Source organism: Dendrobates tinctorius, unplaced genomic scaffold, assembly GCF_039654945.1.
Source record: "Dendrobates tinctorius isolate UK_male_01 unplaced genomic scaffold, ASM3965494v1 ptg000062l, whole genome shotgun sequence".
Lineage (NCBI taxonomy): Eukaryota > Metazoa > Chordata > Amphibia > Anura > Dendrobatidae > Dendrobates > Dendrobates tinctorius.
The window spans coordinates 27,626,955-27,650,496 of NW_027361730.1; the positions used below are offsets into that span (position 1 = coordinate 27,626,955).

Consider the following 23,542-nt stretch of genomic DNA (forward strand, 5'->3'; position numbering starts at 1 on the left):
ATAAACTAGCATTTTAAAAATGGTACTGATGTAAGGCAGACATGTGGGAAATGTTATTTATTAATGTTTTTATGTGGTATGTTTATCTGGATTAAAGGGATAATCATTCAAAGTTTGAAAATTGCAATTTTTTTACATTTTTGTCGTTTCTGATATTTTTTTATAAATAAACACAAAACATATCAACCTAAATTTACTATTATAATAAATTATAATGTGCCACGAAAAAACAAATCTCAAAATCAATGTTATTTGTTGAAGCGTTCCAGAGTTATCATCATATAAATTGACATTGGTTAGAATTTATAAAATTGGCCCAGTCACTAAGGGGTTAAATCTTTTGATTTGAAGAACCTGTGGCTGCTGTTTTGGCTTTCCTCTGCCACTGGCTAAGCTTCATAAAAGAAAATGATATGTCGTACATACTGTAAAACTGTAGTATTGCATTATATAATATTAGCAATCAGAAGATTGCAGTTTTAATTAAACTGAAGAATAAACGTTTTCAAGAATATAAAAAAATTTGATCCCCCATCCACCCTTGACCCCTGTTAAAAATAAAGAAATAAAATGTGTTTGATATCGCCACATCCATAAAAGTCAATCCTATCAAGATTATCAAAATATAAAATTAACCCCTACAGCAAAGAGAAAACAAAATCAAAACACCAGAATTGTATTTTGTGTCATCTCACCTCCCTTAAAAAGTGATCAAAGCATAATGTACCCAAAATTGGTGTTAATAAAAAGTTCAGCTCACAATGTGGAAAAAGGCTTTTGCTGGTGAGATGGCCACGCATGTTAAGTTCTCTACATTCATTTGTATGAAAATTTTGAAAATTGCCATGCAAGTTTGCTCAGCAATTTTTGGAACTCAAGAGAGAATCCAATAGAGAGACATGCAGCCATCTCTACAGTCATGAACAACATGAGGAGGGTACCTCATACATTCATGACATACTCTGTGGATTTACCATATACAATATCGGAATACCTGTTTAAATAATGTCAACTTTTATGCTTCACTCAGTCATACCGTTTGTGAAACAAAAGTGGTCCAATTTTTAAAATGGTTTTGGATCCTTTTGAATTGGTGGTTTTTCGGTGTTTCAATTTTTAATCAGTGATATTTTTGCATGCAAGAAAAAAAATTGCAAATCTGCTGCCCATTACAAAGTTAAAAATGGACAACAAATGGATAGCATCTGTGTGCTGTCCATAATTTTCAAGGATCCGTAGACTTGCATTGTGGGTCTAATCCGAGACTTGGATGAAAAAAAGAAATGTTTTTTTTTTTGTGGGACACAGTGACCACAAAAAAATAGGACATGTGAACACCACAAAAATGGGTACATGTTCTATTCATGAAAAATGCTAATAGAATACGTAAGTGACAAACAGACATTCACTTTTTTGTACAGTTTTTGACTAAGGCTGGAGTCACACACAAGCTATACAAAATCGGTCTGTTTTTAACAGAACAGAATCGCACAAATGTTTCACGAACAGTGATCCGTATGTCATCCGACTGCAGCTCGTATTAAACAACAATTCAGAACAAATGTAATGTAGGAATTAAGAACTACCAAATTTAAAGAGCGTAATCATTTAAAGAGTCTGATGTACCTTTTCCTGATATTGGCGTCGTGACGAATCTAGGGACTGGATAAGTGCTGTAGCATGACCAATGAACATGGCGTAGCAAGTGGCACCAACAATCATGCTCAGCATAGTAAGCCAGACATCGGACATGCCCACTGGCGCTTGTTGCCCATACCCGATGCACAACATGTGACTCATGGCTTTGAAAAGAGCATAGGAATATTGCTTTCCCCAAGAGGCATTCTGTAATAGAGAGAAAAAAAAGATGTTTTCCACTTGTAACATCACAAGCTAAACAGAATTGGTGCAACAAACATCCACTATTTTAAGATAAAAGATGTAATTTATCATAGCGCTGCTGTCAGGTAGTGCAAGACCTCACACATAGATGTTATTTCAGAGTCTTGTAGCAAGTGGAGTAATGGCCTAAGCAAAAAAGAAATTGCTATTTTGTGCACAATATGCATTGATCCCATTTTGATCACATTTGATATAAATATCTTATTTTGGTGTATAGACTTTTTAAATTTGGTGTATAGTACAATATGGATTTTAACCCAAAAAGGTAGACAAAGAAAAGTGGAGGCTCAAAGCAGCTGCAAGGTGTACCTATATATTATACAGTATATGCTATTGAATAGGTGATAAAACCAAACTACTTTTTAGTCAATATATATATCCAAACCAAGACGGGCAGGTGAAGACTACAGACAGAGGGGGACATTTATCACTGTGCTCATGCTGCTTTCTGGTGTAAAAATATAGAAAATTATGGCACACGCCACACTTAAGGTACTGTCACACTTAGCGATGTACCAGCGATCCCGAACAGCGATATGACGCGGTCAGGATCGCTAGTACATCGCTAAGCGGTCGCTAGTGAGCTGCCACACAAGCAGATCTCACTAGCGACATCGCAGGGGTCGGGGGTCGCTACTTACAGTAGTGGCCAAAAGTATTGACACCCCTGCATTTCTGTCAGATAATACTCAGTTTCTTCCTGAAAATGATTGCAAACACAAATTCTTTGGTATTATTATCTTCATTTAATTTGTCTTAAATGAAAAAACACAAAAAGAATTGTCCTAAAGCCAAATTGGATATAATTCCACACCAAACATAAAAAAGAGGGTGGACAAAAGTATTGGCACTGTTCAAAAAATCATGTGATGCTTCTCTAATTTGTGTAATTAACAGCACCTGTAACTTACCTGTGGCACCTAACAGGTGTTGGTAATAACTAAATCACACTTGCAGCCACTTGAGATGGATTAAAGTTGGCTCAACCTCTGTCATGTGTCCTTGTGTGTACCACATTGAGCATGGAGAAAAGAAAGAAGACCAAAGAACTGTCTGAGGACTTGAGAAACCAAATTGTGAGGAAGCATGAGCAATCTCAAGGCTACAAGTCCATCTCCAAAGACCTGAATGTTCCTGTGTCTACCGTGCGCAGTGTCATCAAGAAGTTTAAAGCCCAAGGCACTGTGGCTAACCTCCCTAGATGTGGACGGAAAAGAAAAATTGACAAGAGATTTCAACGCAAGATTGTGCGGATGTTGGATAAAGAAACTCGACTAACATCCAAACAAGTTCAAGCTGCCCTGCAGTCCAAGGGTACAACAGTGTCAACCCATACTATCCGTCGGCGTCTGAATGAAAAGGGACTGTATGGTAGGAGACCCAGGAAGACCCCACTCCTTACCCCGAGACATAAAAAAGCCAGGCTGGAGTTTGCCAAAACTTACCTGAAAAAGCCTAAAACGTTTTGGAAGAATGTTCTCTGGTCAGATGAGACAAAAGTAGAGCTTTTTGGGCAAAGGCATCAACATAGAGTTTACAGGAGAAAAAAAAGAGGCATTCAAAGAAAAGAACACGGTCCCTACAGTCAAACATGGCAGAGGTTCCCTGATGTTTTGGAGTTGCTTTGCTGCCTCTGGCACTGGACTGCTTGACCGTGGGCATGACATTATGAAGTCTGAAGACTACCAACAAATTTTGCAGAATAATGTAGGCCCAGTGTGAGAAAGCTGGGTCTCCCTCAGAGGTCATGGGTCTTACAGCAGGACAATGACCCAAAACACACTTCAAAAAGCACTAGAAAATGGATTGAGAGAAAGCACTTGAGACTAAGGTGGCCAGCAATGAGTCCAGACCTGAATCCCATAGAACACCTGTGGAGAGATCTAAAAATGGCAGTTTGGAGAAGGCACCCTTCAAATATCAGGGACCTGGAGCAGTTTGCCAAGGAAGAATGGTCTCAAATTTCAGCAGAGCATTGTAAGAAACTCATTGATGGTTACCGGAAGCGGTTGGTCGCAGTTATTTTGGCTAAAGGTTGTGCAACCAAGTATTAGACTGAGGGTGCCAATACTTTTGTCTGGCCCATTTATGGAGTTTTGTGTGAAATGATCAATGTTTTGCTTTTTGCTTCTTTCTCTTTTGTGTTTTTTCATTTAAGACAAATTAAATGAAGATAATAATACCAAAGAATTTGTGTTTGCAATCATTTTCAGAAAGAAACTGAGTATTATCTGACAGAATTGCAGGGGTGTCAATACTTTTGGCCACAACTGTACGTGTCAGACGAGGCGATCCTGACGTCATCCCGCCCGCGTCCACGCGTCGCTCGTCGTCACAGCAGGAAGCCCAGCAGGAAGCTGACGACGAGAAACAGTCCAGGACGTTCTCACGCGATCAGCGATAACCAGCGGGGGAGTGGTCGGAGGGAACTATCAGACATAGCGATATCGCTAGCAATATCGCTATAACGTCACAAAAACCAGTGACGTTATAGCAATATTGCTAGCGATATCGCTTAGTGTGACAGGCCCTTTATGGCATAATTTGCAACTTTTTCAAATTTCACCCTCTGCTCATGGCATTTTTCTAATGAATGCTCAAGTCCCCTTTAGAGCAAATAGCATGGGGACTTGATGGGATTGCGGCACCAACTCCCCCTGTTGACTAAAGTCTAGTTTAGTTAGGGTTGAGTCTTGGTATGTCCCGTTATTTCCCTTAGCAGTGGGTTTATATTCCTTTTCTTCCCCCCTTTTTCTTATGTAATGTCTAATGGTACTTACCTTCTTTAGATTGGTCTCTTCGTCTCCAGGTACCAGGCAGAAATCAGCGACAGGAGCCTGATTGGTGGACAATCGTCACCAAACAGAAGAGCCTTTTTAAGCCCGGCATTCCTATCAGACATCTTACAGCACCTGGGATTTTGAAGAAACAGCTGCCCGCCCGCCCTTCCTTACATATAATGTTGTTGTGATACTTATTAGATGGGTGCTCACTCAGCTATGCTGGGTGGGATTGGATACTTTTAAGTTGCTATGGAGTAATTAATTTTTATGGTTGGTTATTGGTTTTATATATTTAATATATTTAATATTTGAGTAAATATTAATAAATACCGCAGCCTTTTATCTGCACACCATGTGTCGTGTTTCTTTTAGTCAGTTAGTTGGGAAGGTGTTAAAGGGGGGGGGGATTAGTGCCTGCCATCCCATGGTCAGTGCTTTCTGAAAAAGGGTAGCGTCTAGTGATGGGCGAGTCCTAAATTACTCGGAATCGCTTGACTCTAGCGAGTCCGAGCCCGGGACTCGCTACTCGTTGCGAGTCTAGCGAGTCCAATGTTAATGAATGGGGAAGCGAGTCTTAGCGAGTAATGTGCGATTTACAAATCGCAGATGTGTCTCGGAAAGCGCTTGCATTGGCGAAATGTAAACCCCACTCGCAACAGTTTGTTGCTGCTGTGTCCAAGTCCAAACTCGCATTTGTTTGTCTTATTTAGCGCCGATGAGGCGAGGGAAGCGATTTTCTCTAGCACACACCATGCTTTGAGCAAACAGGAAATAATCCGAGTCGAGTTGACATACGCACACACACAGAGCAATACAGAGCAATCATGGCCCGTGTCACTGTCAACACGCTGCAGTTGATTGATCTGGTGGAGGCTCGGCCCCTGCTTTGGCTCCCCACTGACCCTGCCTATGGGCATAACATCCAGCGGGCTACAGCCTGGAGGGAGATCGCTCAAGTGATGTTCCCTGCACTGCTACGGCCACGACCTCGTCCCTTTGCAACCTCTTTTTTGGGAAATTGTGGTTTTTGTGACATTGTTGACAAATGCACAGTCACCGAGATGGAGTTAGGTGGTGCTGTAGGCGTCACTTGCTGGCGGGGTAAGTGTGTGTGCTGACACCTAGCAGTGAAGCTGCACACTAGTCCCTGCACTGTGCACTGCACTGTAAGGCTTGATCCTCCCTGCCTGCCTGCCTACAGTCTACACAGTACTCCTCTGTCCTCCTGGTAGCTCTCAGAAGAGCTGTTTGGGTTTAATATAAGGAATCTTGAAGTTTCCCTACACTAACTGACAATCCCTATGATCTGCTCAAGCATCTACCTCACCCTGCTCTATCTCAGATCTCTCAGGAATGTAGAGGAAATGGCGGTGGAAAAGGCTTACTGTATATACAGCCTCGCCTCTCATACATGACATAGGCATCACGATGGACAGAAGCCAATCATAGTCCTGCCACAACCAACATTACTGAATATGATTGGCTAACATGCTTGTCCATCTAAAAAAGTTTTCTGACCTAACACGCTAGGCTGTCTCGGAAGCTTTGTAGGAACATAACAGATTCTATATTTGCGAGTCCCGAATCCAGTATACAGGACTCGGGATTCGTAGACTCGCTCAGACTCGCTCACAATCGCTGTGTGTTGACATAGGCTGTCTTGGAAACTTGTAGGAACATAACAGATTCTGTATAAGCGAGTCCCGAATCCAGTATACAGGACTCGGAATCGTAGACTCGCTCAGACTCGCTCAGACTCGCTGTTGACTGCGATGTGATATAGCGAGTCTAGCGAGTGAGAAAAAAAAACTCTGACAAAACTAGGATTGCCATTGACTTGCATTGGACTCGTTACTGTGCGAGTAATCACTGGGAGACTCGCCGAGTAACGAGTCCAGCGAGTCCCTTACTATTCGCCGAGTAACGAGTCCTAGCGAGTAGACTCGCCCATCCCTAGTAGCGTCGTTTTTTTTCTTTTTTGCCCTTCCCATACTTGCCAAAATTTACAAAATAAAACTCTGGATTAAAACCTGTCAACCCCAAACTCCTGAAGGCTCAGTTAAACTCTTAAAATGCCCAGGAGTGCCTCCCAAATGACCACTTTTGGATGTGTTTTCTTTCTTTCTGATAAGCCCCACACCCCTTGCAGTCCAGTTTGCAGGACTGTTCACAAGTCTGCCTTTCTCAACATCTCTCAGTTTCTTTTGTCCATCTTTTGCTTTCCTAATCTTACAACTGGTACTTTTCTCATTAATTAAAGACATTCCTAACCTCCCTGCTAACATCTGTTTCATAGTGTCAGGGTTGAAAGAAAACACAAGTTCATTGAGTTCAATCTACAACCTAAGTTGCTTTGATTTATGACTAGGGGCATAATATTCACAGTTGCAGAGGGTGTGACTGTGACTGGGCCCACATGCGGGAAGGGGGCCCGCCAATGTCTATTTCAGCTGAACGCACGTATTGTGGAGCAGAGACCCGTTGGTCCCTGCATTGCAATACACGCCACTGGCTAATCAAAGGCTGGTAGCTGACATCGGCATGGATGGCACATGACAGAGAGATCAGCTGCTGGCCTCTATACCCAGATCATCACCGATCCTCCACCAAATTTCACAGTGGGTGCAAGACTCTGTGCCTTGTACATCTCTCCAGATCTCCATCTAACCATTAGATGACCAGGTGTTAGGCAAAACTGAAAATTAGACTCATCAGAGAAGATTACCTTACTCCAGCCCCCTATGGTCCAATCCTTATGGTCTTTGGCAAACTTCAGCCTGGCTCTCCTTTGCTTCTCATTGATGAAATGCTTTTTTCTAGATTTACATGGCTTGAGCCCTGCCTCTAGGAGCCTGTTATGAACTGTTTTTGCCGTGCACATCACCCCAGCTGCCATTTGCCATTCCTTTTGTAGGTCACTTGATGTCATCCTGCGGTTGCTGAGTGACATTCGAATAAGATGACGGACATCCCGGTCAGTGGAGAGTCGTTTTTGCTCTCTGCCTGTCTGTAGCTTTGTTGTCCCCAATGTCTGCTGCTCGACCTTGTTATAATTGACTGCTGTCTTAGGAATTTTAAGGATGGAGGCAACATGACGCTCACTGTATACCTCTGCTAGTAAAACCAGAATTGAACCTTTCTTTTCCTCACTCAAGACTTTTCTTTTGAACTCCTTTGGCATGGTTAAAGTTATTTTTCCATTCCTATTACTTTTGGGATGATACTAGCACATGTTTTGCCATCCAGCTTGTTCTATTGCAAAAGGATTGTTAACAGCACAGCAAGGTTTTTTATACTTTCCTCCGTTAAATAAGATTTGGTTCAGGTGATCACCTAATCAGAAGCACATTAAGTAGAATGAGGTGTACTCTGGTCGGAATTCAACTGACACTGGAATGGGATGGCTGTCAGACTGTGCAGTGGTCTCTTAAGTTTTGCCAGAGCAGTGTGTGTATATGTATATATATATATATATATATATATATATATATATATATATATATGCAATAAAAAAGTTACTTAGTGTGAAGAATTGTTCTTATTAGATGGATTGATATAACTGCATTACTACTGATAAACTCAATAAAACATTATTGAGTATTAATATTTATTACTATTGCTATGCACAAATAACATATTACTTATTTATGACCAAGTTGGAGCAAATTACTGATGTTAATCATATCTTTTAATTTCAGGTCACAGATTTACAATTATAAGATATGCATAGAATATGTTTATGGATACATTTAATTGGCCTCTAATTCGAGTTCTGCTTCATTGAGTTGATGGTACCACTATTACACTAGTGCAGTATATGAAGAGATGGGTATGGCACGCTGGAGATAAACCACTGTAATAACTGTATTATATTCATTCTGACATTTCAATGTTAAAAGGATGGATAATCCATTTAAAGGGACTCTGTCAGCACAGAATAACTGTTCAAACCAAGTACAAGAGCTCCGTGTTTCATGGCGGGGCCAATCATGTATGTACAACTTCCCTCCTGCTTGTTTTCCCTCTATCTACACCTTTCTCTGGCTCTATGAAGCCAGATATGTCAGTCAAAGAAGCGGGGGTGGAGATAGAGGGAAAACAAGCATGTGGGAGGGTGTATAGAAATGATTGGCCATCGTGAAGCACAGATCGGCAGGACTATGTTTGAACAGTCATTCTGTGCTGCAGAGTCCCTTTACCAAACCATGCACAGTGTAAAAGGTTCTCAAACTGTGACTGACTTCCTGAAATCTAAGGATATGCACACTAGTGAAATTTTTGCAGGATTTTTTCAGTGTGTTTTATTGTGTAGAAAAAAGCACTGCGTTTTGTAGTACCAGCAAAGTAAATTAAATTGCTAAAATCTTATTGACATGTTGTATTTTTCCTTGCGCTTTTTGAGCTGGGTTGGACTTTTTTTTTAAATCCGCAGCATGTCATTTTTTCAGTATTTTTGCAGCATTTTTGATGCATTTAAATAAATGGAAAAAAGCAAGCACAAACACTGCAAAAAACGCACGTGAAAATGCTTGAAAATGGATAAAATTGCGCATTTTTACTGCCTCCACTGTGGTTTTTGGTCCAAAAAAATCCACAGCAAAACTGCTGCGTGTGAACGTAGCCCTTAATGAGCTATCTCCAGTTTTAGAAACAGAAGACAAGAGAAGTGTGAAGGTAAACCATTCAGGCTTGCCGAACAAAGTCAGTAATAAATTACTACACATAAAGATTACTTTATACAAAGTAGAGCATCACCGTTACAGCAGCTTCTTAATGCCTATTGGTTCCTCCCTTGAAAGAACAAGAAAAAGTACAAATTTACCACAGTATCCTAAGGAAAAATCTGCCTCTAGATATATGATAACATCACCAGATGTTATGGCAGGTCGTTGTGGATGCTTATGATTTTTAGCTCCAGATGAATATACCAAAAATACTAATAAATGTGGATGTAACACACTTTGGTCTCCATGAGCTTTTTAAGAAGATAATATTATTTTCACGTTTCGTGCAGAATATATTAACATCTTCACGTGTTTACTCTCCTTGCTCAACCAAACATGTCCACTTTTGTTTATAAATTTATGATTCCAATCATGTCTGGTCATGTACAGATATAGTCCAATGATTTGCTATTTGACACCATTTTTGTTTTATTATAATTCTAAGCATGTATCACTTGAATCTATAGTTCAACCCATATTTCCATTGAGCAGAAAAAAGTACCATTATTTCCTATTCTTCAGTGCTGACTCTAGCATTGACTAAATGATATTTATCGTAATTTGGCTCTTACGGTGGTCATAACAGTCAACTGAATGACCATATGACTGACAACTTTTCCTCCAAACTCCCTATACAACAGCATGACCAGCTTGGTCAAGCATTCATGTGTTCTCAGTGGGAATACAGTAAAAAGTTAAACTGTAAAAACATATGTATTGTCAGATCACTTCTCTTGACACAGAGTCCCTTCCATAGGCTGAAGTCCCAAGAAAAGCCAGCAGGAATTAGAAGCATAGAAATCCAGAATTCAGGAAGTTCCTAATAAAATGTTCAAAATGAATTAAGATCCACATACGAAATATGCATGAGTGGCCTACTGTCACACTTCATTCCTTCCTCAATGATGGTTTGTATGGAGACAGAGCTAATCACCTTTTAAAGCTACTCACAGGGGTTCTTTATTTGGATTTTAGTCTGCTTGGAATAAAGTTTAATATTTTATTAGGCTCTACCTCAATGATAGATCCTTTGTTTGAAGAGAATAAAGCTGAAGCCAAGCTCCCCAATAAGTTTTTTTTAATTTTTCATAGCATCTGCTGTTGGTGTGTGAGATGTGATATACAAAAACACTGAGTGTAAATCCAATAGCATAAAATCCAAATTTTATTCAAGTGATCAATTTGTTATACAGAATTCATATAAATATACACATAAAAAAGAGGGTTCAAATACAGGGAAGGAACAAACAAGCAAATATGTAAACTGGGCCTTAGAAAAACATCAAGAGGTGGGAAGGTGGTTTTAGAATAACACTAATTTCATATATATATATATATATATATAATAATACACGACTTAAAGTGCACGTGCTTCAATGTAAGCCCCGAGGAAGCCAATGCGAAACACGCGTTGGGGATGCGTGTTCCGGAATCCTTAGTGAGGGACGATGGGTTAAGGCCCCGTCTCACTAAGCAACTTACCAGCGATCCCGACACCGATATCAAGGTGTCAGGATCGCTAGTAAGTCGCTAGGTGATCGCTGGTGAGCTGTCACACAGACAGCTTCACCAGCGATCAGCACAGCGATGCCGAGCGCCCGGCATCGCTGGCCATCCTGTAAAAAATAGAATCAAAATAAAAAATATAGTTATTCTCACCATCCGATGTCCTGCGCAGTCTTCCGGCCTCTCTCCACGCTCCGGTCCCAGTGATCCTTTGCATGAATGACCGCGAGATTTCACGGTCTCGCGGGATAACAAAGTCTCGCGGTCATTCGTGCAAAGGATCACTGGGACCGGAGCGTGGAGAGAGGCGGGATGGCTGAACGGGACATCGGAAGGTGAGAATAACTATATTTTTTATTTTTTTTATTATTTTTTACACCTGATCGCTGGTCTCCCGCTGTCACACACAGCGATGTGTGCTGGCCAGCGGGAGACCAGCGACCAAAGAAATGTCCAGAGATTTCTTGCAGCGATCAGCGATACCGGCAGGGGGGCCGCTCGCTGATCGCTGTCACACACAGCAATCTCCCTGGTGAGATCGCTGTTACGTCACAAAAGTTGTGACTCAGCAGCGATCTCGCTACCGAGATTGCTTAGTGAGACGGGGCCTAGTGGTTATTTATTATCATATCTATTGCTGATGCATGGGGTGTTATCAGGGATCTGTTGGGAGACCCTGAATACGATATGGCTAATTAGTTAATTCATTTCTATGGCTTACATTGAGGCACTTGCACTTTAGGCATTGTATTATTATACAGTGGGGAAAAAAAGTATTTAGTCAGTCAGCAATAGTGCAAGTTCCACCACTTAAAAAGATGAGAGGCGTCTGTAATTTACATCATAGGTAGACCTCAACTATGGGAGACAAACTGAGAAAAAAAAATCCAGAAAATCACATTGTCTGTTTTTTTTTCATTTTATTTGCATATTATGGTGGAAAATAAGTATTTGGTCAGAAACAAAATTTCATCTCAATACTTTGTGATATATCCTTTGTTGGCAATGACAGAGGTCAAACGTTTTCTGTAAGTCTTCACAAGGTTGCCACACACTGTTGTTGGTATGTTGGCCCATTCCTCCATGCAGATCTCCTCTAGAGCAGTGATGTTTTTGGCATTTCGCTTGGCAACACGGACTTTCAACTCCCTCCAAAGGTTTTCTATAGGGTTGAGATCTGGAGACTGGCTAGGCCACTCCAGGACCTTGAAATGCTTCTTACGAAGCCACTCCTTCGTTGCCCTGGCGGTGTGCTTTGGATCATTGTCATGTTGAAAGACCCAGCCACATTTCATCTTCAATGCCCTTGCTGATAGAAGGAGGTTTGCACTCAAAATCTCACGATACATGGCCCCATTCATTCTTTCATGTACCCGGATCAGTCGTCCTGGCCCCTTTGCAGAGAAACAGCCCCAAAGCGTGATGTTTCCACCACCATGCTTTACAGTAGGTATGGTGTTTGATGGATGCAACTCAGTATTCTTTTCCTCCAAACACGACAAGTTGTGTTTCTACCAAACAGTTCCAGTTTGGTTTCATCAGACCATAGGACATTCTCCCAAAACTCCTCTGGATCATCCAAATGTTCTCTAGCAAACTTCAGACGGGCCCGGACATGTACAGGCTTAAGCAGTGGGACACGTCTGGCACTGCAGGATCTGAGTCCATGGTGGCGTAGTGTGTTACTTATGGTAGGCCTTGTTACATTGGTCCCAGCTCTCTGCAGTTCATTCACTAGGTCCCCCCGTGTGGTTCTGGGATTTTTGCTCACCGTTCTTGTGATCATTCTGACCCCACGGGGTGGGATTTTGCGTGGAGCACCAGATCGAGGGAGATTATCAGTGGTCTTGTATGTCTTCCATTTTCTAATTATTGCTCCCACAGTTGATTTCTTCACTCCAAGCTGGTTGGCTATTGCAGATTCAGTCTTCCCAGCCTGGTGCAGGGCTACAATTTTGTTTCTGGTGTCCTTTGACAGCTCTTTGGTCTTCACCATAGTGGAGTTTGGAGTCAGACTGTTTGAGGGTGTGCACAGGTGTCTTTTTATACTGATAACAAGTTTAAACAGGTGCCATTACTACAGGTAATGAGTGGAGGAAAGAGGAGACTCTTAAAGAAGAAGTTACAGGTCTGTGAGAGCCAGAAATCTTGATTGCTTGTTTCTGACCAAATACTTATTTTCCACCATAATATGCAAATAAAATGAAAAAAAAACAGACAATGTGATTTTCTGGATTTTTTTTTTCTCAGTTTGTCTCCCATAGTTGAGGTCTACCTATGATGTAAATTACAGACGCCTCTCATCTTTTTAAGTGGTGGAACTTGCACTAATGCTGACTGACTAAATACTTTTTTCCCCCACTGTATATATGAAATTAGTGTTATTCTAAAACCACCTTCCACCTCTTAATGTTTTTCTAAGGCCCAGTTTACATATTTGCTTGTTTGTTCCTTCCCTGTATTTGAACCCTCTTTTTTTATGTGTATACTTATATGAATTCTGTATAACAAATTGATTACTAGAATAAAATTTGGATTTTATACTATTGGATTTACACTCAGTGTTTTTGTATATCATGTCTGAGCGGGTGTACCATTTGGGAGATTCCCCTGGTCCTTACGTAATCTGATCCAATTGTGGATTATCTACTGTATATTTACAATGCATTCTGTTCTAATTTGTATATATGGTGTATGAGATGTGTGTCAGCTCACCAGAGTGGTATAATTGTGTATACCTGTGCCCACACCAGTATAATCTCTGTACCTGTTTTACATAACTAAATAGATTTGCTTCACTACAGTAAATGTTGCTATCCGGCCACAAGATGTTGCTGTTGTCTAAGCAATGCTGAAAGAATCTGATATGCTTATAAAGTGTCAGAAGGTGGAACTACAATGTGACTGATGTGAGAAAGAGGAAGAGGAAGTGCGGCCATCTTAAGGCCATTCTACAGCTAATGAGAACAGGGAGGTTATGTGCTGGAGAGGAATCCGACAACATCCTCTGGTGAAAGCATGTCACTGAGACCAGAGGAGCGACAAATTGGAGCTGAACTTGTCCATGACCAAACCGGTACAGATGTAAGGAGATTTCTGCCAGGAACCCTGCTAAGAGACGGAAAAAGGCTGAGACCTAGAGTGAGAGGTGTTGGACGCCTCTGAAGAATTAAGCCACAAACATCAATGATACTGCTGACCTTTTGGAGGAGCCTGGCATCTGTCTGTATACACCGATTGTCCGGAGCAGACCCGCGTCGGAAAGAACACTAAAGTCCACTACGCTGCCACAGTAAGTAACCGTGCACGCACCACACTACATTCTGGCGCCAAAAGACTTAAGGCTGGGATAAAGTCTATAGTTAGATAGTTAGGTATATTGACTGTACAGGCCACGTTTATTGCCAAAATCAGCATCCAGAACTTTTAGATTTGTTGCCACACTTCCTGTTTGTTCCATAGCTAAGAATTCTACACTACACCTAGGTGCCAACATGGCACGCAACGGACCCGAGACCAAATTGAGCTTCCTTTTGTTTCAGAAGAGAGAGTTTCTGCGGAACAATATAATACAGGGCAGTTGTTCAACTTCGATAGACTTTGTTCAAGACTAATTAGAAGATACAGATGGTGAATTTTGGAGTATTTTCAATATAATTGAGGACGGACTATTCCTCAGAGTTCATTGAGATCTCATTGGGACAGGAGAAGTATATTTTGGTGAGGAACAGAAGTAAATGTTTGTAAGTTTGTAAATGGCTGTGCTGAGCCGCAGGCAAGCCCGTACATTACACCCATATAATGAATCAAGTCTACAGGGTCTAAACAGGTAACAGGCGGCTGGTTTAGACAGGTAAGCCAATTGGTAGATTTAAAGGTAGCCTTCTGGCTAAAATGTCTGTATAATGTTTTTTTTTTATGTTTTCTATTGTCTGGTTAAATTACCCTCATAAATAAGTGAAGTAGTTACCGAAAGTGGACTGTGTAGGAGTTGTTTTTTTCTCGCCTGTGACTCCTCTGTATCCTGAAGAACACGCCGGTACACGACTTACAGGTATGTAACGGGGCACAAAGCAGTATCCGTGGGTGAGGTACTCATCTCTTGCGCTGCAGCAAGTTACATGAAGGTGGGGTTCACGGCTCGGTGGGTGGACTTGTGCTGTGAGGAGCTACACCCATTTGCCAGGGCTAGATGTTAACCAGTTCATGAAAGGAGACCACCAGTTCTTAACAAACAAAGCTTTACTAAACAGCCATTGTGTGAAAACTATGTAGACAGGATAGCAAATACACAACTTCTTGCACGTTTCTTCATTAATACACAGTCGCGTCACTTCCTTTGCCTCACATACAGTATTCTTGCCTCCACTGGTCTCAATTCCTTGACCACTACCTAGCTTAATACTACAGTACACTGTGAAATTCATTTCCTCTTTCCGCGGTTTCACATCTGATTATCCTCATAGAGGAGAGGGTTTGCCAATATGGCCAGACTCAGTTTGAAGCCCTCTGAAGTTTAGGGAACTCCCTCCTAGGACACTCACTTTGTCTTATGTTCTATTTCATACTGGCACGTTACCTTTAAGAGTTGTAAGCACCTTCTCTGGACCCTTTTCACTTTGTGACTCTGCTCACTGGTCAGTCCTCTTATCTGCACTTTCCTTCTCTTTGCCTCTGTAACTCTCTGTCTCAGTCTGTTCCTCAGGATCATGCTATCTCTAACCCAGTCTCACTTATCTCTTGCCACAGAACACCCACTGCATGCGGCCTTGCAAAGCACTCAGATCAAATGTCTGCTCTAGCTGCAAGCTGGGTCCTATCTGAGTCACTACCACAAAGTCATCTTGGCTAGTCCCAACACTTATCTCTATCTTACCCTACTCACTGTTTGTCAGCTTCCTAAAGGTACTGTCACACTTACCGATGTACCAGCGATCCCGACCAGCGATATGACGCGGTCAGGATCACTGGTACATCGCTAAGTGGTCGCTAGTGAGCTGCCACACAGGCAGATCTCACTAGCGACATCGCTGGGGACGGGGGTCGCTACTTACCTGTCACACCAGGCGATCCTGCGTCCTCCCGCCCGGCTCCACGCGTCGCTCGTCTTCCCAGCAGGAAGCGCCGCAGGAAGCTGACGACGAGAAACAGTCCTGAACGTTCTCGCGCGATCAGCGATAACCAGCGGGGGAGCGGGTCGTAGGTAAGTATCAGACACAGCGATGTCGCTAGCAATATCGCTATAACGTCACCAGTTATAGCGATATTGCTAGCGATATCTCTTAGTGTGACAGGCCCTTAACAGTACAGTGAAAAACAGTACAGTGAAAAACATTACAATACCTCACATCACCCCTCCCAAGACCTCCTACTCTCCTCCACACTTATTGATTCCTCACACAACCGCCTCCAAGATTTCTCCCGAATATCACCTATCCTCTGGAATTTCATACCTCAACACGTCTGATTTTCCACCACCCTCGGATTCTTCACACGGAACCTGAAAACCCATCTTTTCAGGAAAGCTTACAGCCTGCAATAACCATTCTGCCACCTCACCTACTTCCGAGCCGCTGCCTCAAAACCACCAGAGCTGCTGCACCCCCGACCTTTTGTCTCTTCCCCACTATCCCATAGAATGTAAGTCCGCAAGGACAGGGCCTTCTCTCCTCTGTACCAGTCTGTCATTGTAAATTTGTTTACTGTTAGCGATATCTATAACTTTGTAAGTAACCCCCCTTCTCATGTACAGCACCATGGAATTAATGGTGCTATGTAAATAAATAATAATAATCCACACTACACATTACCATCACCTAACCCATGACATTATACGGACTACACTTTACATTATACACATCACTGATGTCTTCATGGGGGAACATGTCGATATGTACATCTCCTTACAGGTGGAATGTCAGTGCGTCCCAATCTTTATAAGCTACCTTAAACGGCTATTCTCAAGTTGCCTCTTTATTAACTAAGAGCTATGCAGTTTTATTACAGTCTCCTTACTTTCTGGTCTCTGGCAGGGTGGGCTCTCCTTCTTGAGTGACAGTTCTGGTGAGTAGCAGAACTGTTATATTAATAAATGAATAAGGCTGGGGTCACACGAGTTTATGTACTCTTGTGTGAGAGAATTGAGACAATTATGCAAACAACACTTAGCTCAAACTCTGTCAGAATTTTTAGGCGTGTGTCAGTACAGTGTGCCCCGATTCTCTCCCATGACTTGTAGACTTGTATGGGTGTGTGCAATACGATTCACGGATGCTCTCGCAGTGTGCTGCAATTCTTTTCTCATGCCGAATTGACATGAGAAGATAATCGCATATCTGCACTACCCCACAGCATAGCATTGGTCCGAGTGCAATCTGATTTTTAATCGGATTGCACTCATCCGATTTATACCTTCATGTTAGTGAACCCTAAAGCTGCAGATGGTAGGGGCTTGTCATTTTGTTTGCTAAATTTATAGCAGCAGCTTGTAACGAGCTGAGAGGGAGGCAGGCAGATAACTGGTGTATAGATATCACTGGGCTGGAGAGAGGTGGCTGATATGTGAAGAGTTAACACCTCTCCTGGAATGCAACTACTGTTCACTCTTGGCCAGGTTCTGGACAGGCTGTAGTGGCCGAGCTCCAAAGACACCAACAGTACACTATGAAAAATAAAAGCTCTCACTGCAGAATGACAGCAGATAGAAAAAGCAAGTCAGGTAGCGCTGTCATTTACTTGGGGAATTCTCGCTTGGCAGCGAACAAAACACATCCGGCACAGGTTTTCCATCAAACATAGCAGTCCATGCGGTTTATTATGCAGCATAAACCGATAGAAGCAATCAACAAAACTTCACATAAACAGCAGAGCGTCCATTATAGTTTCCCTCAATAAACCCAGTGTTCACACAGGTTGCTCGATGTCCAGCATACAGGCTCTCTTAGCTTCATTTATCTCACCCACGTCAGGGTCTCCACATGGTTCCGTCACTCATGCTGCAGACGTCCATATCCCTCCAGGGAACTTTCAGGCTCTGGCAGCCATTACACACAGCCACACACAGGCTGTTAGCTAGGAGACAATCCTCCTCACAGGACCTTCCGCTCTGGACCAACCAGGTCCCTGCAATCACCCCATGTGACCTACCCAGGATGGGAATCCTACCCACTTCACTGGATACTTGGTCTTCATCATCAGGAGGGATCCTCACTCTCACCACACCGGAGATATTCACAAGGTCTTGCATTACCTTCCCGGATCTTCCAATGATTCTCCCAATCAGAGCTTTGGGTACCGGCACCACATCTTTCCGCAAACCCAGCTGATCCATAGCCTCCCTTGCTAACTCTAGGCGTCGAGCAGCCTTCACATTACTCTGCCTGACCCGCTGTTTGGTGTGGAGACAATGTAGATGCATCTCTTTCAGGACAGCTACTCGGTTTGATGTATCTTCTCTGTCTGATACTATCACCAACTGCCGAGTCTCAGGTGCCCAGCGCACCTTACACGCTTTGACCGCTTCTTTGAAAGCCTCATGCACACCTTCCTCCGCACAGACTTCTTGCATGTCCTCTGGTACATCAATCACAAACTGGAAGGTTGTGGTCTTGCTCTCTTCCTGGACCGAAGGCTCTAGCTTTACCACGGACATTTCCCTCACTACAGTTGACCCGACCGGGTGACTTTCTTCCTCAGTTCTTAACTCGCCAACGTCACACGATTTGACCACTTCATAACCCTTTGCCACGAGGGCTACTAGCCGTTCTGTCCTGTTATCACTTGCGCTCACCCGCGGTAAGTCTTCGTCCAATTTTTCCCGCAGAAGACTTTTAACTACTCCTCTGAGTTCTTCCATTTCTTCCCTAAGGGTCTTGTTCACATTTTGCCACATTGACAGGTGACCTCTGAGCTCCAAGACTCTTTTCTCAAGCCCTTCCACATCTTCTCTTAAGGTGTTGTTTATGCTGTGCCACGTTGACAGGTGACCTCTGAGCTTCAAGACTTCTTTCTCAAGCTCCTCCACTCTGTGCTGGGCATTTGTCTCATCACTTTCTCGTTCGAGCTGTTCCTTCACTGTCTCTTTTATTAACTGTATCTCCTGCTTAGTTCTCTTTTAGCCAGTATGTGTTGCACCATTACTTCTTTAATTATATTGTCAAAAGGTACCTCTGGGTTAGTCTCGTCAGTCGAGTGAACCCCCCAGTTACCCTCTGACTGTGTCTCTACACCCGTTATCTTCTCGATCAGGTTACCATCAGTCCTGTCACGAGTTTCAGTCAGCACAGCACTAGATTCTGTTCTAGTCGTGGCTACTGGCAACAACACGTCACAGTTACACCACAACGTACGGTGAACTCCCAAGGCACTCTCTATCCGGGTGTCAGCTCCGCTCTGTTTACCACACCCTTCTCATTCACGCTGTTGTATCCTTCAGGTGACATCAGGTCAGTAAGTTCGTCCGACACCACTCTTTCTCCGGTCGCCCCTACGTCTGGCCTGTCCACGTTAGGAGGCGTCAGCGTCTCAGTGTCTGCTAGCCCTACAAGTAGAAACGTCTCTACTCTCCTGCCCCACATCACCAAACATGACATAGTCCCGGCACCTCTCAAAGGTATGCACTAAGTTTGGTGGCATTCTGCCGCCTTGGCACTCCCCCCTTGTCATCTCAATCAGGACTCTGTCCACCTTATAATTCACAATGACCCCATGGACGCAGCGAACTCCAACGTTTTTCTCGGTCAGAGATAAAACGAGTGGAGTTGCTGTCTGAGTCACCTGACTCTTTGAGTCCAGCCTACCAGAGACTCCTTCAAGGCACAGCATCACGGTACACACCTGCGGCCCATCGTTACTACCCGGAAAGGATATCCCACATTCCTCCCAAGACATACACATACACTGCGGTACTCCAGACATACCCACTGAGTCAACCAGTGCTGCTACTTCCTGAACCACCCCAACTTGGGTTACCGCCCCCTCCCAGGACTCCACCCCTTTTTGGAATACCACTCCAATTTGGGTCACCCCCCCTTCTGGGACTCCCCCCCTTTTGGGCTACCACCCCGATTTGGGTCACCGCCCCCTTCTGGGACTCCACCCCCTTTCGGGACCTCCCCATGTCCGTTATACCTGTCTTCTCAGACCCCAGTTCACACAGCACAGTTTATGTCTTAACGATACCACACAAGTCCTTGTTGGAACCACCACAGCTCCTGCTGTCACCGATCACCGACACCACCGGCTGCTGTTCACACTCACAGCGGCTGGAGTCACTGCAGCTCCTGCTGTGCCATCTTCGTGGACCCGCCGATCCACCGGAAGCCACTTGTCCCCTTCGTAACCCCGCCGAGTTACCTGAAGCCGCCTGTCACCTTCGTGACCCCACTGAGCCACATCAAGCCGCTTGTCACCTTCTTGACTCCCACTGAGCCACCGCAGGCTGAGTTGAGAAAAGAAGAAAAGAAAAACACCACACAAAACACTCATGTGTCCTTTCTGTGTGCTATTCAGGACGTACCGTCTCCGCCTGAGACCGTGCAACACACAGGGCGCACCGGGTGCTATTCAGGGAGCGACCCTCCTCCCAGGGTTTCCAACACACCGGCCACACCAACACAAAACTCACGAGTCCTGTCTGTGTGCTAATCAGGATGCACCGTCTCCACCTGAGACCGTCCAACACACAGGGCGCACCGGGTGCTATTCAGGGAGCCAACCCTCTTTCCAGGGTTTCCAACACACCGGCCTCACCAGGTCCAGGGGCTTAGCGGGTGCTATTCAGGACATCCGTCTCGGCCTGAGACTGCCCAACACTTACGCCTCACCAGGTCCAAGGTCATACCACGTGCTCCAGGGATCTTTCCAACACTGACCCTCCAGGACCTTGCTCACTGAACCCTCCAGGAACACAGTCTTTCCAACTGACCCAGGTCAGTACCACACGAACACCAGTCCATTGCCTGTGTCGGCCACACAGGTCCTTGGATACCTCTTCTCAGAGGCACCCTATAGAAGTCACCAGTCTCTTTCTCCTGAGGAAACGGCCACACTGGGCTCACCGATCCGGACAGTGCCTTACTCACTAGGCCGCCCCATGGTTCCAGAACCACAGCCGGACAGTGGCTTCCCCAACCGTCAGCCTTCCTGGCTCAGCGTTGCCAGCACTGCAACATGCACTTTTTGGAAACCGTTGCCCTTAGCAACCGACTTTGCAGTCCTCTTCCGTTGCTCCCAGCAACAAGGCTACAACATTGACCATAGCTTTCTCCACCAAATGTGAGGTAGCGCTGTCATTTACTTGGGGAATTCTTGCTTGGCAGCGAACAAAACACATCCGGCACAGGTTTTCCATCAAACATAGCAGTCCATGCGGTTTATTATGCAGCATAAACTGATAGAAGCAATCAACAAAACTTCACATAAACAGCAGAGCGTCCATTATAGTTTCCCTCTGTAAACCCAGTGTTCACACAGGTTGCTCAATGTCCAGCATACAGGCTCTCTTAGCTTCATTTATCTCACCCACGTCAGGGTCTCCACATGGTTCCGTCACTCATGCTGCAGACGTCCATATCCCTCCATTGAACTTTCAGGCTCTGGCAGCCATTACACACAGCCACACACAGGCTGTTAGCTAGGAGACAATCCTCCTCACAGGACCTTCCGCTCTGGACCAACCAGGTCCCTGCATTCACCCCATGTGACCTACCCTGGCCACATTATATTGTCTATAGCCACGCCCACTGGGTCACGTGACTATGACTTCATCACAGGTCCTTCAGGCATTTTCACACTCTTTACAACCGTGCTTTAAACACACCCCCTGGGTGGGTTTGTAGGTAACCATGCCCCCCAACTCTCTAGTTACCTGGAGACTTCTCCCTCACTTATTAACGCAGCACCTCAGCAATGTCCTTGCTGATCACACATACATAAGTCTCCATCTCAAAGCCAGCCACTTTGAGATACATAATGGCCACTCAACACTCTGCCATTCATCCCTTCTTCTGGGACCTCCACATAGCGCCCCCTAGCGGACATAGTGGTTACTACACCACAATATATATATATATATATATATATATATAGTGCATGCATTTTCCTGACCATACTACCATATTGCAGTGATGCTATTTTAGCCTTAATAACAAGTACCAATAAAGATATGCAGTGCTTCTTAATAGGAATTTCGGTATATTGAGGGCTCAAATAAAACTTACAAACCTTGCCTGTGGCTACAATGTAATTTCTCATTTTATAATGCTTGCTGCTGCCTCTGCTTGGTAGGAAGACTGAGCTCACTCACTCCAATTTCAGAAAAACCCTGTTCCTAGGCACATTTTGTTTTAATTACCATTTATTTAACCTCCCTGGATCCAGCAATGGATTTCCGCCACAGCTCCTGGTGTCAGTTATTTTCAGCAGTGTTGACATCACAGTGACTGTGTACAGCCAATCAGGGAGCTCAGAGGCTCTGAGTGGTTTGTGCTGTCTACACAGGCAGAGCGTCTGAGCTCAATTATTAGCTGCTGAGCTGTCGACAAAACGTTAACACTGCAGACAATAACAGAACCCGGGAACAGTAGTGGAGAATTAGCTATGAGCCTGCGGAAGGTGAGAAAGGCCGGGATCACACATGCAAGAAACACGGCCGAGTCTCGCATGTTAAAACCTGACACTCAGGAGTGGAGTGTGTGGCTCTATGTATTGCTATGCGGCCGTACGCTCCGCTCCTGAGTGCCGGCGGCAGTGCCGGGTATTGACATGCAAGACTCAGCCATATTCCTTGCATGTGTGATCCCGACCTAAAGCACATACTATCATGGTCGAAAGTGAAGCATTTCTCCCAGAAAGTTATTGCGATTACATGTGTTTTGTTATACACATGTTTATTCCCTTTCTGTGTATTGGAACAACACAAAACAGAAAAAAAAGACAAATTGAACATAATTTCCCACAAAACTCCAAATATGGAGCTGACAAAAAAAAGTTTAATATTTGGTTGCACATCCTTCAGAATAAATAACTGCAATCAATTGCTTCCTATAATCATCAACATGCTTATTACACCTCTCAACTGGAATTTTGGATCACTCTGCTTTTGCAAACTGATCGAGGTCTCTCATATTTGAAGGGTGCTTTCTCATGATAGGAATTTTAAGATCTTTACCCAGGTGTTCTATGGGATTCAGATCCAAACTTGTTGCTGGCCACTTCAGAACTCTGCAGCAATTTGTTTCCATCCATTTCTGCATGCTTCTTGAAGCATGTTTAGGGTCATTGTCCTGCTACAAGACCCATGACCTTGGATGCAAAACCAGCTTTCTGATACTGGGCACTACATTGCGACCCAAAATCCTCTGATAATCCACAGATTTCATGATGCTTTGCACACAGTCAAGGTAACCAGTGCCAGAGGCAACAGAGCAATTCCAAAACATCTTTGAACCTCCACCATATTTGACTGTAGGCACTGTGTTCTTTTCTTTGTAGGCTTCATTCCATTTTTGTTAAATAGTAGAATATACTTTACCTTTATCTTGGTCCCATCTGTCCACAAGACACTTTCGCAGAAGGATTTTGGCTTACTCAAGTACATTTTGGTAAACTGCAGTCTAACATTTTTAT

General features: G+C 43.7%; 1 protein-coding gene across 1 annotated transcript in view; it reads right to left on the reverse strand.

Annotated features, from left to right (window-relative positions):
* HCN4 (hyperpolarization activated cyclic nucleotide gated potassium channel 4) overlaps positions 1 to 23,542 on the reverse strand; it is a 338,377-nt gene that overhangs the window by 26,001 nt on the left and 288,834 nt on the right. Inside the window, exon 4 of the mRNA XM_073579459.1 lies at positions 1,627 to 1,845. Within this exon, the coding sequence (XP_073435560.1) occupies positions 1,627 to 1,845 (219 nt within the window). The remainder of the gene's footprint in view (positions 1 to 1,626; positions 1,846 to 23,542) is intronic.